Source organism: Pocillopora verrucosa, chromosome 2 (assembly GCF_036669915.1).
Source record: "Pocillopora verrucosa isolate sample1 chromosome 2, ASM3666991v2, whole genome shotgun sequence".
Classification (NCBI taxonomy): domain Eukaryota; kingdom Metazoa; phylum Cnidaria; class Anthozoa; order Scleractinia; family Pocilloporidae; genus Pocillopora; species Pocillopora verrucosa.
The window spans coordinates 2,489,962-2,507,710 of NC_089313.1; the positions used below are offsets into that span (position 1 = coordinate 2,489,962).

Genomic DNA, 17,749 nt, shown 5'->3' on the forward strand with positions numbered 1-17,749 from the left:
GAGATTTAAGCGGGGGGGAGGAAAGAGGCTCTTTCCTATCACGCCTACCACTTACCTTTACTGATTACATAGTTCTACGTAACCAAATCTCTGCTTTCTAACGTTTATAGTGACATCTAAAAGGGTGAAGTAGTGTTGATGCTATCTTAATTTTCAAGTAATCAAATAAGTAAATTATTTAACACTGAGATTTGACTCCTTAATCAATTTATTCCGATAAAAATATTTACCATATTCAATTGATGGTGAAACGTAGAAAAAATGTAAGGTATTCCTTTCATGCAGTAAAATGCATCTTATGGATTATGTACGCAACAAGCCACAGGTTATGTTTTTATAAGTACCATGCTGTCGGAGTTGGAGAAACTGAAAGGGTGAATAGATTTATCTTCTTTGGTTACAGTTTTACGAAATGATGACCTTGATTCGGTTTAATCATAGCAGAGGTAATGTCTTTAACGGATGTGTACAGTATTTATAGAGCCATTCTATGACCCTTTCTTCCGACGATAATTGGCGATACCGAACAAAAATTCTCGGTCTTGGATTTCTGCCTTGAAAAACTCCCGGAACAAGCGAGATGCTGCCACTTTCCGTAGTTTGACTTCGTAGTGTTGACATACTTGACCCGGCGTCTAGAGCTCTCTTTGTATTTCTCATAGAACTTGTATCTGGGGTCAGTCTCGAAGGAGTTTGAGAAGTTGTATACAAGGAAGTCCTGGACAGCGATCTTGACGGGGAAATAGTCGTCCTTATATTTGACACAGTAAGCTTTTCTTGCGGCATCCTCGTGAAAATGTAGCCTCTCTTATCTTGCGTGTACTCTAGGGCCTTGGAAACTCGAGCTGGAGTTGTATAAACATCTGTCTTCAACGGATGCATCGGTAATATGCACACGGATTTAGGGCGCTGCAAGTTTGATACTCTGGTCTTGAGGGGCCAGTTAGAATGATCAATGCGTGTTACCATGTCGTTTCAAGGACTTGGAACTGCGGTTAAGTCAATTGTTGTATATATCCTGAGTGTCCTTCCCGACAGTTGAATTCGATTAGATCCGCTTTACAATCGTGCAATGCCTTCATTATCACATTATCGTATTGCCCGCATCAAATCGATCGCAATTCGCTACATGCCTCAGTTCGAAATAAGCCAGAGAATTGAAGTTTCGACAACGTCAAGCAACAGAGATATTCTGTTTCTGTTTACATAAGCAAATTGTCGTTGAATGGAATGATAACCCGACCGAATTTATGACACGGTCTATTGTTACAAGAATTGTTTTGCAATTTTTCACATGACTGGTTGCCAAGGGAGACAACAATGGAATATCATTGAACGGCAAACTCGATATGAAATGCGTTTGAGAACAAATTGACAAGTTATTTTTATATTGGAAGCCAAGGACCATCGCAAAATATTCATGACATATAACTAAAGGACGGCAGGTATTACTTTTTGACCCTCTTAGCTTTAATCTTTTTTTTTTTTGACAGAAAGTTAGTTACCGATAACTTTCAAGCCTGCACAAGAAGTTTTCACTGTCAAAGCAATAATAGCTCACTAATCCTCTTAACCGTTGCGCCTGCACAAAACCTCACTCCCTAATTAGCCCACGTATATATAATTTGCCAAAGAAAGGCTCTTCTGCGTTATCGGCTAATTGATTTCTAATTGCCACGGTGCAATCCCGTTTGCGCAACAGGTGATCAAAGGAAGAATCACAACGTAGAAAGAGGATGCTTGCGTGTAGATGCACGCGTTAAGCTCGGAAGAGGGAGCGCGCCTCGCCTCGTGTACACTTTCTAAACTTCTGAGGACCTTCCTGACCGCTCTAGCGCAAGTGGCGGTCCGCAACTGTCTAGCATTCTCAACGGCAACGCTTTTTTTTTAAATTTTTACCTAAGAAAGTTTTAAGCTAGTTTTGCTTCTTTTCTTCATGATCAGCATTTAAAAGAACTCTATTTTAGAAAGTGTATTGTCAGCCGACCAAAATTTGGACACATTCAAGGAGACAAGTTACTACATGAAAAAAACAGATTTTCGTCCAAAACGAAAAGTTTCTGGATTTTTTGGACAGCATTGCACGCCTTTTGAATGAGCGCTTATACCTAACAACACTGAAATACACCCCAACTTCAGCATTCACATTCTCCACACTGGTCTCTGTACATATCTTAAGGTAATAACAAAGAGAATTTAATTAAAATCAAGAACTTTGTTTTTCAATACAAGTTTGCGATCATTTCGTTAATCCTCATGAGACTAACGTTTGAATCAACAGCTCTCAGTGAGAGACCAGTTGCTAGTCACCCTGAGGGGTTGAAGGGTTACGCATGTCATGATACTTAAAAGAGGTTCTGAATAAGCCATGGAGAGGAAGGAAATGATGTTACAATGATTCCCTTAATTTTGAGACTTTTTTTCAAAAAGAAAGTGAATTTTTGACACTTTCCAGTGTCGGCACTCAACGCCTTTGGGAGATGGGTTAGTGTACAGTCTGACATCGTCGTTTTCTGACGACCTCTGCAACGCAATCAACATTTACTTCCCGGCGAAGAGTGTCAAACTACATCCGACTGACAAACCCTGGATGTCTGCCGAAATTAAATCATTAACCCTGAAGCGGCAGCGCGCATATCATTCTGGGTCTAACGATAGATGGCGACTCCTCAGGAATAAAGTGCGCATAGCAATCTCTAAGCGCAAGAAGGAATTCTTCGCCCGCAAGGTGATGAGTCTCAAAACCTCAGACCCTAGAAGCTGGTGGAGCCTGGTGAGCAAGCTTGCCGGCAAATCTTTTACCGATTCCGAGTTATGCTATCCTGACGGACATGACAACATTATCTCAGGTAAAACCCTTGCCACTCGTCTGAACAGCTATTTCATATCTGTTACATCTGACATCCAACCACTTGACACCGCCGCCTTCCTGCTTTCTTGCCATCGCCGAACCAACCACCAACTATTACCACCTCAGCTGTATGTCATAAGCTACTTGGTCTTAGTGCCTACAGAGCCTCAGGGCCGGATGGCATTCCTGCGCGCCTCCCCAAAAATTTGCACCTGAGCTTGCTGAACCAGTAACTGTGATCTTCAATCGCTCAGTGTCATCTGGCGTTTTTCCAGAACGGTGGAAAGACTCTCATCTAACACCCGTCCCAAAGGTCAAACCAGTTACGGGTGACGGGAACTTGCGACCTATCGCCTTGACTCCAGTGCTCTCTAAGGTGCTTGAAGATTTCTTTGTCGAGTGGCTAATAGATGACGTTAAACATCATATTGATCCTCAACAGTTTGGCAGCCTTAAAGGTACTTCTACAACCTACTGCCTATTGGACATGCTGCACAGTTGGCTGTCGTCCCTTGACTGCCCTGGCAAGTTCCTCCGTGTGTGCTTTCTGGACTTTAGCAAAGCATGTGATCACATTGACCATACCATCTTGGTGACCAAGCTAATCCATCTAGGTGTTAGAGGCTGGTTGATTAGTTGGATTTGTAGCTTCCTCAGTGGCCGCCGCCAGGCTTTTAAGCTCTTGGACTCCATCTCAGAGTGGATGCCCGTACATGCCGGTGTCCCCCAGGGCACCAAATTGGGTCCAATCCTTTTTCTGATAATGATCAACGACCTGGCTACTCACTCCCCCCTCCACTCGAGCCACTGGAAGTACGTCGATGACGTAACAATACCCGAGGTCTCCAGTTTGGGGGAGGTGTCATCTCTGCAGAACGACATCGACTGCATTTCGCAATGGGCCCTGCAGAACAACATGAATCTCAACCCTAAAAAATGTAAGATCATGACCATCTGTCCACTCAAAATCAAACCCGTTTCCCCAATGCTCTCTATCAATAATTTACCTCTAGAGGCAGTTTCATCTTACAAAGTTCTTGGTCTGACCCTGTGTGACACCCTGAAGTGGAACGATAATACCAACGACATCGTCTCCAAAGCGTCCAAGCGACTGCACATTCTTAGGGTCTTAAAGCGCGCTGGGGTCCCTCCGGCGGACTTTGTCACCATCTATAGCGCCTTGGTTCGCTCTGTCCTAGAATACTCTTCCGTTGTCCGGGCTACCTGCCTTCCACGCCTCCTCATTGACCAGCTAGAAGCTATCCAGAAGAGGGCTCTGCGAATCGTATATCCTGACCTCCACTATCAACAGGCTCTCGCGCAAGCCAACATTACCAGTTTAGAGGATAGACGCGCCCACCTGTGTCTCAAAGTGTGGCACAATATCAAAAATAACCCGGCCTGCCAGCTGCACCGTCTCCTCCCTTCCGTGCGATCCGAATGCCACTCTCACCATATTAGAAACAGTAGCGGTTCTAGCCGTTTCCAGTATAGAACAAAACGCTTTGGTTCTAGTTTTTTCCCAGCAATGGCGAAAATCAACTAATCAATAGGAGTCTGGTTATTTTTATTAGTATTTTATCCATATCAGAATTGTAAATAACTTATAAATAGCCTGTAATCCCAGTCCCTTCGAAACAAATGTAACTTTATTTCTTGTATCATGTAGGCACACTGTAATTCATAGTTTTTATGCCACCGTGTGTATTTTAATAAACCATCATCATTATTATTATTATAACCTGAAAGTGCTCGGGGCCCCTTCATCGAAAGTACTGATGTATTCCCCCCCCCCCTCCCCAATTCTTGTGACAGTTCTGTTTCGGACTAAAATCCTCACTTGGTTTACAGTGTGTAAAGAAAGAAATGGAACAATTTCGAAACTGCGTCGCAGGATTAGAATAGGGCATCAGTAGAGTGCAGTCGGTGAAAGGAGCGAGGATGTGGTCCGGGGAGCACGTGACCACCCCCTTTGTATGATAATTTTGTTTTTTCATACTTAATACGAAAGGTTTGCGAAAAGACGCGAATCCAAAGGACTCACCTTGCATGAATCTTTTCCAGTGTGCCAAACGTACATAATCCATTTGCTTGAACGAGCGTCTGTGGACGTTTCCCACCCCCAGGCTGTCTTTTGGGTGAGAAAACAATTTTCCAAAAGAAAGTTCTATTCAACCAGACAGGAGCTCATAGAATTTATTATTATCAAAAAATTGGCAATTTTGAGATTATCGAGAAAACCTGCTGGAGCTCAAACCGTCAATCTGTTTCGCGAACTGGAAAAGATTGAGAGCTCTTGTTCCCTAAGAGAGGACATCTGAGTTTGTACCAGTTTTTCCTGTACACTTCAGAGTATGAAAGGCGAGAAGAGAAACTTATTTTGTTTCTAGATCTCTCTCTCACTTCTGTGATCAAAATGATTGTTACATCATTGTGGTTCGCAGATCGCCCCATATGGAAGATTTCGCATAAAAGGTGGCTTTGATGTGCTATTTCTAAACCGGAAAGAACACAAAAAACAATTGACGGATATTTTGCCTATTTCATGTCACCCTTTGACTTGCGTCTTTTATCATTAGGAATTAAAAACTCTCAATTTGCGTGTGGGGGAGAACAGCACTTGGTTTGTAAAGCTACCCTCCCGAGGCGCAATTTTGCTTTAAAAAAGTATCAAATTTGAACTGCGAAGGGCCATCAAATACCCAAATACTCTTTCCCAATCGATGATTATATTTTCTTCTGTCGATGTCCAGCCTCTGTTTTGAGTGCTGCCTCTAAGTGGCGATTTAGTTGCGATCCGACGAGTTTTTCTTGTCAAAGTGGTTTACAGATTTGGATCGGCGGGGTATATGGACGAACTCATTGCTGAAAATTTAAACTTTGGCTTTCTTTCCCGTGTGGTTGATGGTGATACAATCAGAGTTATAAGACTGCGTAGATGAACAATGATTAATTTTATCATAAAATTAGAATTAGCTTTTAATGGCTCTGTGCGATACTGCAGGAAAAAAGAAATACCCTGAGTGTTTGTAAACACAAAATTTTTCTTTCCCTTTTCATCATGCCCCCCTTTTTTTTTTAAAGCTATCCTTCCTCGATTGGCGCTGAGGGTGTCTGTGGTTCGAATGGAATTGTCTTAGAGATAATTCGGAGGTTGGTCGGTTAGTTCTATAAAGGATAAATCAAAACTGAATTCAAATCCCTCTCGCCCATTCCGCGCTGATATTTTGTACGTCATGGGATTAAAAATAGCATTTCGAATGTTTCATCTTACCACCTGTCCCAAACCATTTCTTGTTCTTCAAGCAAATCACTTTTCTATTTCGTTTGACGCAAATTCTCACTATGGTTACAGATCAGGGTAAGCCAGTGAAATCACGGACTTTATTATCTTCATCGAATAAACACCTCTTTCGGGTTGTCGAAACCATCCAAAGAAAATTGACAATGTACGCATTAAAATTTAAATAACAAATTCTGCCCCCACATCCTATGTAAATGTTCAGTGTTCTTGCGTTGTCAGGAATTCACACAGGCAAAAAGAAAATCTTCAGCCGCTTTATTGTGATTCAATTATCTTCGTCCTGATTCTCTCGTGTTTCGATTCACACATATACACTTTCTCTGTATATTGTGAGAAATCTCTTTGAAGAGATTATTCTTTAACAAGGCGAGAATTTTTTTTTTTTGAAGAAATATTTGTATGGTTGATTTTTCTTTTGGGATTTTTTTTTTCGAGAAGAAATATGAATTATTCAAAATCAGACGAATGCGCAAATTGAAGATCAATTATTCTTTGCTAAACCAACTGCTCCTAAAGCTGCTTCCTGATTGGTCTGTTCTCATCACTAACAGAAGAGTTCTCCCTCGCATTTTCCATCGCCATGTTGCGGAGTTGACAGACTTACGAAAATGTCTCTTCTTCTACTTCTAAAAACTTGCTCCAATCTTCGAGGGAAATCTGACCGAATAGCGAGAGTCACTTTTAGAGGTATGTTTTTTAAAATTCTTCAAGAATTAACAGCTGTCAGCAGCTTGAAGTTTCTAAGGAAGCCTTTCTGGCAATCGCAAACGATTCGCGGTAAATTTTGTTAGTGGGCTTCGAAAGTCGCTCTCAGTCGTTCTTTTACCGTAATTTTTATATATTTTATCTGGTTTAATTTGGAATTTTTTTATTTTAAGTTTTATAATCATTTTCAAAGGCACGATCCATTCTCTAGACTGGTTTCTGTTGTAGCTGGTGAATTTTTCTTAATTATTCAAGTTGTGTAGTTCGGCTTAATTGCGCGCTAAGCGTTTTACATGGTTTTCTTCGTTGGGAATTCTCATCGTTTTATTGCTTTTTTGATCCCCAAACTTCGTCAAGCTCATAAAACACCGCTTCAGTTGCATAGCTTTTATTCAAGAGTCCATTTCACCGAGAATATATATCTGTTTGTTAGTTGGCAGTGATATTTCGAGTTGTCTTGGTTTTCAGTGTGGCAAATTTTCGAAAATTAATTATTGTAAAGTTCTTTTAAGGTGAATGAGAAATCCTTCGATTGTCTATCGCTCAAAAATTGTCAAAACACCGTTTTCTTCGAAAATTCTACCGAGTAATTTTATATTGCGTTAGAAGTTACAAGCGTTTGATGTTAACCTTCCTTCCGTAAACCGATCGCGGTGGTCGAGAAAATCATTCAACCATGCAAACTTCAGCATAGTTTGAATTTCTTTTAAATGTTGAAGTTGTCATTTCTTCGTTAAAAAAAACTCTGTCTCAGTAGGATGGCTAAATTAGAACCTGTGTCATTTATTTTGGGTTTAGAAGGCAATATTTTATCGTTTCTGCGTGGAAGATTTACAATGTTGGTCCGCCAACTTAAATGTCTTCGAATGCTTCCGGCAGAAACATGGCGGCGGGCTATGTAGATTTCATATTTATCTGTGTCGCAATTTTTTCGTAGGACTGTAAATTTGATTTTTGCAGTATTCTTTATAATTTTACTCTGTGTAAGGGTGAATGTTACTTAAAAATGTTACTTAAAAATATCTGTCAATATAGATCAATCACAAGAATTACTTTCAATGTGTGTCATAATTTTTATTGTGTAAACAAACGAGAAATTTAATGACAATGTTTTCATGCCAAACTTTTCAGCGAGAGAAATAAATATGTGTACGACTTTGAAAGCGACTTGATATTTGTTATTTTTTTAAAATTTCATTGCATTTGAATGTGTGGTAAATGGTTATTATTATTTAGAATATGTTTTCTTCCTGTAAAAAGGAAAGAAAATCCCTCTGATAGTTGAATTTTTTTTTTGACAGTACAGAGTTAAATTTATTCCTTTGTAATGATAAATCGAATGTCAGATTACCAGACTGTACTAGGAAGACAAAGAATGCCCCTGAACTGTGATATTTGTCTTTTATCATTGATCAGCAAGCTTAAACTGGTCTTATCTGTTGATCTTGGTTGTGTCAGTCAAAAAACATGGAAATCTGGAAAACAGAATTCAATTTTTTGAGTACAAAAAATATGTGATGTAATTTTCTTTGATAGTGCTAACAGGTGATGAGGTTACAATTTCCAATGAAGGGTTTACAGCACTGACAGATTTGTGTAATTTTTTTTTGTGTTATTAACATTTCCTTCTAAATAGCCCCTTTTGTATGGCTGTTTTGTCTTTATAATCCGTCTTGACAAAAATTTATTAAGGAGTTAAAACTCTACTTCAAGCATTGAGTTGTTGAGCAATTGGCCACATAGAACAGTATGATTTTCTAAACATGAATAATTTTGGATAAATTCATTGTTTAGTCTTGGGTACTGTCTATGTTTTGACCATTTCTACGATTTAAGGAGGAAAAAAAAAAAGCATTACCTTGATTTTGAGTACCTGAAAGATGCCCATTGCGGAATAAAGGCATGTGTTGACAGAAGTGATTGTTTCCCAAGCAAACTAATAAATGAGTGAACCAAAGTCAGAAGCATGTTTTAGTTTCAGTTTAGATTGTTTCCGGAAGTGTAATTTAATCACATAGTTCAAATTAATTACAAGATTTTTCAAATTGTTAGTGTTTTCCTCCCATTTTCTGTTATTTTAGATCAAAGTGATTTATTCAAATAGTCAAAGCAAATTAGAATTAGAACTTGTTGGAAAACTCAATAAACAAAAGAGAAAGTCTAACAAGTTGAGATCCAAAGTTTTTCTATGGAATTTGTATGTTGGTCATGTACGGTGTTGATCCATGTCCTAAATATGAGTGTGATGTGAAGGAAAGTCAACAGTGATTTATTTATCGACAATACATGTAAACTTAGCCATGTAGTCAAACCATTCCTGGCGACACAGGTGTTACATGAACATGAGACTGACAAGTGTGACAGGGTGACTTCTTACCTCATACACCATTATTTCAGATAAATTCATGTTTTTTCGTTTGTCCTTAGGTGTAACATATCAGACAAGTGTTATTGAAAACTGTTCTGAAGCTGATTGGGATGAGGTATGTATTAGCTCCCTTAACCTTTGAATTAGTTAATCCTTCACACCCTAACATCAAAATGGATATTCTCAATACTGTTCTCTATATATTTCATATGCTATTAATTAGGAGAATTTGTTTAAGAATCAAGAGCTTCTATAGTTGGTCATCATTTCCTTTATTCTCGTGTTTCAGAAGTGATACTGTATGGAGAAATTAATAGATGTTTAAGGGTTAAAATTTGTTTTTTTCTTTACATCCTCATTTCAGTATGTCTATTCTCTTTTCTGTTCTCTATACATTTTCTATGCTACTATCAAGGAGAATTTGTTTTGCAATCAAGAGCTTATTACGTCAACATCAGTCTCTTGTGTGTGTGATAAGCATAGGGCAATTCTAAAACTGACCCCTGTGTTTTGAAGCTTGGATAATACTATCCACTGGATAAATCTCTATCTGGTGGATAGTGTAGTTTGTTTTGAAATCACTTAATTATCAGCTGGATAGTGACTTATCTGATGGATAGCTCCCAAAACTGGGCCAAGTTGGTTTATTAACCCTTTAATCCCAAGATTTCATGAGTAATTCTCCTTACTGTCCACCATACAATTTATGTGATGTTAGTTTGGAGAATTTGGAATTGGATCAACCAATAATCCCCTAATTGAAATTTTTCTTTATTCTCATTACTTGTCTGCTTGATATTGTACTGATAATGTAAGGAGAAATTCTGTCTTGGTCATTAGTGGGACTTAAAGGGTTTAGGGATATTTAAGCAAATCACACTGAGATGTTTTATCTATTTATTTGAAAAATAATATTTCATTTCAGGACTTTGAGTGGCCTTTGGAGAGTCCACTGGACCCCAGTGAATTCATTGAAATTGAAGTTTACAACTTTAACAAAATCTTCAACAACAGGTTTGGTTAACTAGTATTTGAATACAGATCATTTGAATTTTGAATTAATTTTTTTGTGGTCAAGTTGCAATTAGGTTTTTAAGGGCGAAACAGCTTTAGAATAATTATTGATCAATTTTGATCAATTTATTGATTATTGTTGATTTTGATTATTAATTTCAGACTGGTTGGAGTGTTTCGCATGGTACTCCAAAAGCTCATTCAAGATGGGCATTTGGAAGTTAGAGAAAGTCTTATTGACATGAACAACACAGTACTCAAGGTGAGATTCTGGCTCAAAATGTCCATTATTGTACAGGCATAACAACTGCCTTGGTACAATTGCATAAAGCTTAACCTAGTTAAATTAATTTTATGGTTTTTGGGTTGTTTTATAAGCTTTCTGGCATCCTTATCACATCATGTTCAATGACATGTTATTATCCCATTAAAATGATGGAAAGTATGGTCCTTATATTCTATACTGTCACTTGTGCAATGTACACATGTTGTCAAACTGTTTCCAAATTTAGGTGCTCATGATTTTCTTCTGCATCTCTTTTTAACTCTTTTATTTAACCGTGAATTTGTCATGAATTAATGTAACAGGGGGAGGTAAACATTTGAAATGGTTTCAATCAGAAACTATTTGAAATTTCAGACAGTACTAGAAGTCTAGAGTACTAAATAAATGTGCAACCAACATGTTTCAATCCTGATAGCTTTACCATTTTTGTTGTTTCCGTTTTAGGCCAATGTTGAACTTGAGTTACAGTACAACCCTCCTGAAGGAAATGTATCCCAGTGGGTGAATAATATCAATGATTCCCTTGATGCCCCACCCCATGTTGGTTATATGCCTGATGGGCATTACCAGATGGACCCATACAACCCTGACCCATACGGGAGAAAAGAGGAAAGGAGGGCATCATTCATGGGAAGCACATTTGGCAGCAAGGCATCAAAGAGCCAGTCTATGACGAGCCTCACCTCTGGAGGCCAGCGGCATCATAGTCGAAAGGAGTCAATGCCTGCTTCCTTTGGAGGAGGTGGACGCCTGATCACACCTGGCGAGGGTGGAATGGGTGGATCACCTTTTGATGCAATGTTGAAAGGAGGTGAAGGACTTGGAAGCCGAAGAGGATCACAGATCAGTATGCAGAGTGATAGAAGCATGAGCATGAAGTGGTAAGTTAACTGTTTCATACCACACCTAGGAGTGACCAAAAAGGAATTTCTCCCTTCCACATCAAAACTTTTTCAAGGAGGAAGGTAATGAGAAGTGAGAAAAATGTCGGCTAGAGAGAATTCCTTAACCCTTTCACTCCCAAGATCTGATTAGTGATTCTCCTTACTATCTGCTGTATAATTCTTATGATGCTAGTTCAGAGAATTTGATATTGGATCAACTAATCGGAAGCTTGTTTATAAAACTTTGATTAGGTGGACATTATTATGCAATCATAGTGTTGGACAGGTACAAAACATCCTTTTCTTCTTTATTCTAAATGCAGCAGTCACGCCCATCCAAGAGTAAGAGCGGAGAAGAAAATGTCAGTTAGAGAACAGGATTATCAGGTAGGGTGAATTTGATTTTTGTCATACTGCAGTTTATCTTCAGATTGTTAATTATTGAAACTGACTCTTTTTTCCTGGATCGGTTGCTTGAACCCTTAACATCCTAGCATCAGGATACATATTCTCTACACTCATGTGTACGTGTTACCCATTGATGCTGACAAGGAGAATTGGTTTAACAATCAAAGCTCCTTATGTTGGTGATTATTTCCTGTATTCATGCAACCCCAATGTTTCACTTAGGAGCAACTTTTATAGGAGCGATTAGATGTTAGTCACTCTTAGGGGTCACAAGGTTAAAATTGTTCTTTTGTTGTTTTCTTAGATACAAATTCGGATTCTTGAGGGAAGGCAACTCGCAGGTACCCAGATTGATCCTGTCTGTACTGTAAATGTCGGCAATCAAAAGAAGAGTACAACTGTAAAAGAACAGACCAACTGCCCCTTCTGGGACGAGGTGAGATGAATTCTTTGTGTGAGGTAACTATCTAGCAGCAATTGAAAATAAATCAGTTTTTTATTTGTAACTGTAAGTTTCAATCAGTTTCTTGCTAAGTCTGACTTTTTCTACTTGTTATTTCTTCCCTCAGTTTTTCGTCTTTGATTTCAAGATGCCTCCTATGGTTTTGTTTGACAAGATCATCAACTTCCAGGTAAAAAATGATTCTCTGCCTGTCACGGTGACCATTACGTTATGACACAATTATAGTAAGAAAGAGATTTACAAATCATGATTATTGTTATTATTAATAGCAGGTGTGCTAGATCAGTCAACTCTTTTAAATCAAACAGACAGCCCAGATTCTCTAATTGACCCTGAGAGTACTTAACTATTAGTGTTAAGACATATCTGAAGAGGAAATAATTTGCTTGCTTTTGTCAGTATAACAGAAGATGACCATATAGAAATGTCTTAATGCTTCTGTTAGCTCTGTTGAGAGAAAAGATACAAGTTCACAGCTGCAAATCCTAATAATAGTGTAACAACTAACCAAACCACTTTTGTTCCGACAAAGGTGCTTGAAATGTCAGCTTTTAACAAACTCATTGTGGTGACCAATTCATGTTATCGACTTGTTGAATTACCCATTTCGTTCTAAGTAATGTCGGCTTGATTTTATAAAAAACAACCCATTAAGCTTTTTTTTTTAGTCCGAAGTATTTTTACAAGATAAAAACCTGCTAGCAGGGGAAGGGTTGGTCCAAGTCCCAGACCCCAACACTTCCCATAGTAATCAAGATGCTTAAGAAAAGTCCTTCATGATTGTATCTGATATATCTAATGATTTTGTTAAATTAAATGAAGTTTTCACAGGTCTTTTAAGATAAATTTTCTAAATTATTTGTTTGTTTATGTTGGAAGGTTTTCACTGGAAGGCATTTAGTCAGTCAGGGTAACCTGATTGGGGCGTTCAAGGTAAAATTGCAATTAAATTTATTCAGCAATTTTTTTTGTCTGTGTAAAGATAGAATAAATTAATTAGAGTGAAAAAAAAGACTTGTTAAAAAATTTCCATGTGAAAGGTGAAAACAAAAAGCCTTGTTTTATTCTATGTCTATTTTTGTAACCACAGTAAACTGTGGTTTTGTTCCAAGTGTTGGAAATAACAGCAAGTGTTGTAATATCTCTGTACCATAAAGAATAGTTCAAATGATTAAATATGTGATCTTTATTTTTTATTGATCATCTTGATGTGAAGATTGAGCTGAAAATTTTACCAAACTTGAATTAAGAAAAAATCTGAATTCAGTGTACACTTTTTGTTGAGTTTATCATATTCTAATTTAGAACATGTTAGATTTGTTGTAACTTTTGACAAATTTGCATATCTTTTTCCTTTGATTAGCTGGATATAGGAACTGTTTATGCTCAACCAGATCACAGATTCTGCCGCAGATGGGCAGTGATGACAGATCCTGAAGAAACACTGGGGGCTTCTGGTGCAGGTATCAAGGTAAGAGGATGGACTGTTGTTGATTAAGTTGGGTTGTTTACGTTAGTCATCTTTGGCACTTCTTAAAGAAAACACAAGTTATTCTTGACACATTCTTTCATTAATCATTACACTTTCCTTTTTCAGGGTTATCTGAAAGTGGACATCACTGTGCTTGGGAAAGGTGATCCTGCAAAGGTATGCCATGTCATCAGAGAGGCTAATTGTAAATATTTGTGGATCTAAGTCTTCATTCTTTAGCCTTCCATTATACCTCTCCCCTCATGCAGTCATTTTAAAGAAATTGTGATGCACTTTAAAACTGAATCCAAAGAAACTTTCCATTTTTTGCAGGAACCTCCAGGCATTAAGGACAGTGATGATGATATTGAAGGGTATGGCACTATTTTGATTATTTTGAATATTTATTTAACATTTGCTTGAACATGAAATGGCTGTTACACCCCCATTAGATAAATTTAATTAAAGACATCTTTCTCTATAAGAGTTGAAGGGTGCAAATTTTTAGTCAAATGGAAAATGTTTGTGTCCTTAGGAATCTTCTACTGCCTGAAGGAGTTCCTGCTGAAAGACCAAAAGCCAGGATTATAGTCAAAATTTACAGAGCTGAAGGATTGCCAAAGAGTAAGGGACTTAAAAATTATGATGATCCTCTCGCATCTAGGATGTTGAAACTATGGTTTCCTGATTAACCTGAGAATTTTTTGTTACAACAAATACACTCCTGTGTTGAGAACTTTCTACTGCAGACTAAGAAAATTGTCATTAGAATAATGTGTGGGTATTAAAAGTTTTTGTTTCATTCTTTTTTTTTTCAGTGAATAGTGGTCTCATGGCCAATGTCAAGAAAGCATTCACAGGAGAGGTAAGAATGGAACTTTAGATTGTAGCTTGACTAAAGTGTGGTTTTAGTTAAAAAACAAATTTAAACCTGCATGATTCTTTTGTTCAGCTCATCTGAGATATAAAACCTAGATAGTCATTCTTATTAGTAATTTAAGAGGTGCCCTTGAAATTAAGTACTGCCTCAAGGGCTCAGGGTAAGAAAAAATGAACATCTTGTAAGATTATTTTGGTCCTAACTCATAGCCTGGCAGTTAGCCAGAGCCAGTTTAGAGTGTCTTAAAATTGATAGTCAAGATTATCCTGCAACTCAATGCAACTTGTTAAAAAAGTTTTCAATAGTTACAAACTAGTTTACTTGCTTATATTTTGGTATCTTTTGTACCAACTGCGAACCAGAAGTGTGGGACAAAAAAAAATTCTGACTCCCCCAAGAGGAATCAAACCTCAGACCTTCAGATTCTGTGCCCTGATGCTAAGTAATCACTGACAGATATGTGCGTTGTGATGTAATGTTAGTGGGATTATTGTAGGCTAGCATCCTTCTGACAAGGATATGTTTGATTTCCTGATAGGTGCGAGACCTTGTGGACCCATATGTGGAAGTTTGTTTTGCAGGACACAAAGTGAGTTTTGTTTCATATAATTTCCAAACATGATTTGACACTTGGCTAATTTTGATGGAAACAAATTCATGCAAATACGTTTTTACTGCTTATTTTGCAGGCCAGAACAACTGTTAAGAAGAACACATATGAACCAAAATGGAATGAACAGATCGTTTTCTCAGAGTTGGTATGTTTTTTACTGGGTTTTGTGATAGGCACTCTTCACGTATCTTGTTTACGTGTGGCTTTAATTTGTTTGTTATTGAAAATAAATTGATTGAACTAATTTTTTTGTCTTTACAGTTTCCTCCACTTTGCAGAAGAATGAAGGTTCAACTAAAGGATAGGTAATTGAATAAATTTTGTGTTTCTCCATTTGACAGTGTTTGTCTGTCTATCTTTCGGACTGTTCTTTTCAGTCTGCCATCTGTTTGTTGGTCTGTCTGTCTCCTGGTATGGTCCTTGATTAGTCTGTCTGTTGGTCTGTCTGTCAGTCTGTAGGTTGGTCGATTGGTCTCTCCTTTGGTTGGTCTGTTGTGCAGGTGGTTGATCTGTTGTTTGGTTGGTCTGTTATTCAGCATGTAGACCCATCTGTTGGTCTGTCCTTTGGCAGGTATATTATGATTTGTTTAGTCGATCTGTCAGCCAGTCTGTTGGTTGGTCTGTCCTAAGGTTAGCCTGTTGTTTGATCTGTCCATTGGTCAGTTAGATGGTTGGTCTGTCTGTCTGTCAGTCAGTTGGTCTGTTTGTCATTCTTTTGATTAACTAATGGGTCTGTCAGTCATTTGGGTAATTGATTGGTTGGTTGGTCTTAAGCAATTGTCAATAGGCTGGCTGCTTGCTTTTGTCTTCATGCACACTTTAAAAAAAAAGCAACTTAAAGTGGCTTATATGCTGGTAGAATATCAATAGAAATCCTGTTCATGAAGTTTGACATCACTCTGTTCTCTTTTATCCAGTGACTCTGTTTCTGATGAAGTGATTGGCACACATTTCATTGACCTCTCCAGGATATCTAATGATGGTGCTAATGGTATGAATGAATTGCTTGTAGCAATTTTATTTTATGTATCTTGTTGTGTTGTGTTGATTTACATTTGTGTTTGTGTAACTGGACAAAGGCATCAGAAAAGTTTTTTTTTTTTGTATCTGACCCAGTGGTATTTGTGTAACATTTGAAATATTCTCTGGTTTAAAACCTGGGTGGATTTTAACCTATCTAACTTCACTTCTAATCTAAATAATTAATAAATTGAAGTGATTATGTTTAATTTAGGAAATTATTTTGATGTCTTTGTCATTTTTGACCCATCCTTATCCAGTCTGTAGAAATGTCTTCAAAAGTGTTCAATTTCAGCATGATTTCTCTGTAATCAAAACATATTTTTTCTTTAATCAGAGGTGGTATTCAGAGTTTTCTTCATCTTTTTTGATCATTGAATTATCATTTTCACTGTTTGCCTGACAAGAAGGCCTGAAATGATCAAATTATCATCAACAATTACAATTGATTAAACAGAAACTTAGACAAGAATTGATCAGTTGTCAATTTGGAGGTACTAAAATTTCTGCACAGTGCTGGGCCAGAATGGGTTAAATGTCCTATTTTAAAGGGAGAAGTATGTTACAGAAACTCTTGGGAAATTTTAATTTTATCTCAACCATTTGAATGTGTGTAATGATGATTTGATAACTATTTGCAATCTCAAAACATGGCAAGTATTGAATTTTTTATTGTGCTTTTGCATGGTGAAGGGAACAATTGTGTCTTTTCTGGAACATACTTCCCTCTTAAACCAGTTTGTACTCAGTTTGATGTTTTTAGTGCATATTACACTTTACATTTGGACCTCTGTGCATGGTTATTGTAATACATCTAACGCTTTCTGATGCTCATACCTAACTTAACACTCTGCTCATTTATGCTTCGCATTTATAATGTAAGGTTTATTATACTGACAGAATATCCATACATCCCGTTCAGTAACTGAAAATGAGAATTAAAAACTCTTCTTATAGATACTTATTATTTTATTTCTCTTTGTCTGAATGACCGGTTTACTTTTCTTTGCTTGTTTCTTATTGGTTGCTGATTTTTGGGTTTTTTTTTTCCATGACATTTTTACTGCTGAAAACTCTGGTATTTTTTATGCAGCTTTGTGCTCTTGTTGCTTACTGTTTGACTAATCTTTGATGCAATTTATCACAAGTTATAACACTGTGGTCTTGCATCTCTGAACTCTTTGTTTGCCATCTCTCTTTCTTTAATGCCATTGAAACAGAGCCAAGGAACTTTGTCTTTGAATGCTTAATTTGATTTAGCCTAAACTCTTCAGAAAAGTCAGCCAGTTCTAGTACTCTTATTTGTGTAATGGTTTTCTGCTTGTTTTATTTGCACAATCAGTGCTTATTTTCCTTCTGTATTTTGTCGTATGTTTTTAAAACTTTTAATTAGAAGTCTACATGTTCTGTTGAAATCAACTTTAGTTAAGACTAACTAACCAAAAGTGAAATTAAAAAAATAATAATAAATTAAAGTAAAAG

The 17,749-nt window shown here is 37.4% G+C and overlaps 1 protein-coding gene across 6 annotated transcripts in view; it reads left to right on the plus strand.

The window, feature by feature from the left end:
* The first annotated feature begins 6,399 nt into the window (after positions 1-6,399).
* The window catches only part of LOC131771029 (otoferlin), a 36,757-nt gene continuing 25,407 nt past the window's right edge, over positions 6,400-17,749 (plus strand). For all 6 annotated transcript variants that reach the window (XM_066162770.1, XM_059086784.2, XM_066162771.1 and 3 more), the window contains exons 1-18: positions 6,400-6,842; positions 9,288-9,343; positions 10,154-10,242; positions 10,405-10,504; positions 10,973-11,409; positions 11,736-11,799; positions 12,125-12,256; positions 12,390-12,452; positions 13,163-13,216; positions 13,647-13,754; positions 13,881-13,931; positions 14,088-14,128; positions 14,290-14,378; positions 14,573-14,619; positions 15,173-15,223; positions 15,324-15,392; positions 15,509-15,552; positions 16,165-16,238. In XM_066162770.1, the coding sequence (XP_066018867.1) occupies positions 6,764-6,842; positions 9,288-9,343; positions 10,154-10,242; positions 10,405-10,504; positions 10,973-11,409; positions 11,736-11,799; positions 12,125-12,256; positions 12,390-12,452; positions 13,163-13,216; positions 13,647-13,754; positions 13,881-13,931; positions 14,088-14,128; positions 14,290-14,378; positions 14,573-14,619; positions 15,173-15,223; positions 15,324-15,392; positions 15,509-15,552; positions 16,165-16,238 (1,648 nt within the window). In that variant the 5' untranslated portion in view covers positions 6,400-6,763. The remainder of the gene's footprint in view (positions 6,843-9,287; positions 9,344-10,153; positions 10,243-10,404; positions 10,505-10,972; positions 11,410-11,735; positions 11,800-12,124; positions 12,257-12,389; positions 12,453-13,162; positions 13,217-13,646; positions 13,755-13,880; positions 13,932-14,087; positions 14,129-14,289; positions 14,379-14,572; positions 14,620-15,172; positions 15,224-15,323; positions 15,393-15,508; positions 15,553-16,164; positions 16,239-17,749) is intronic.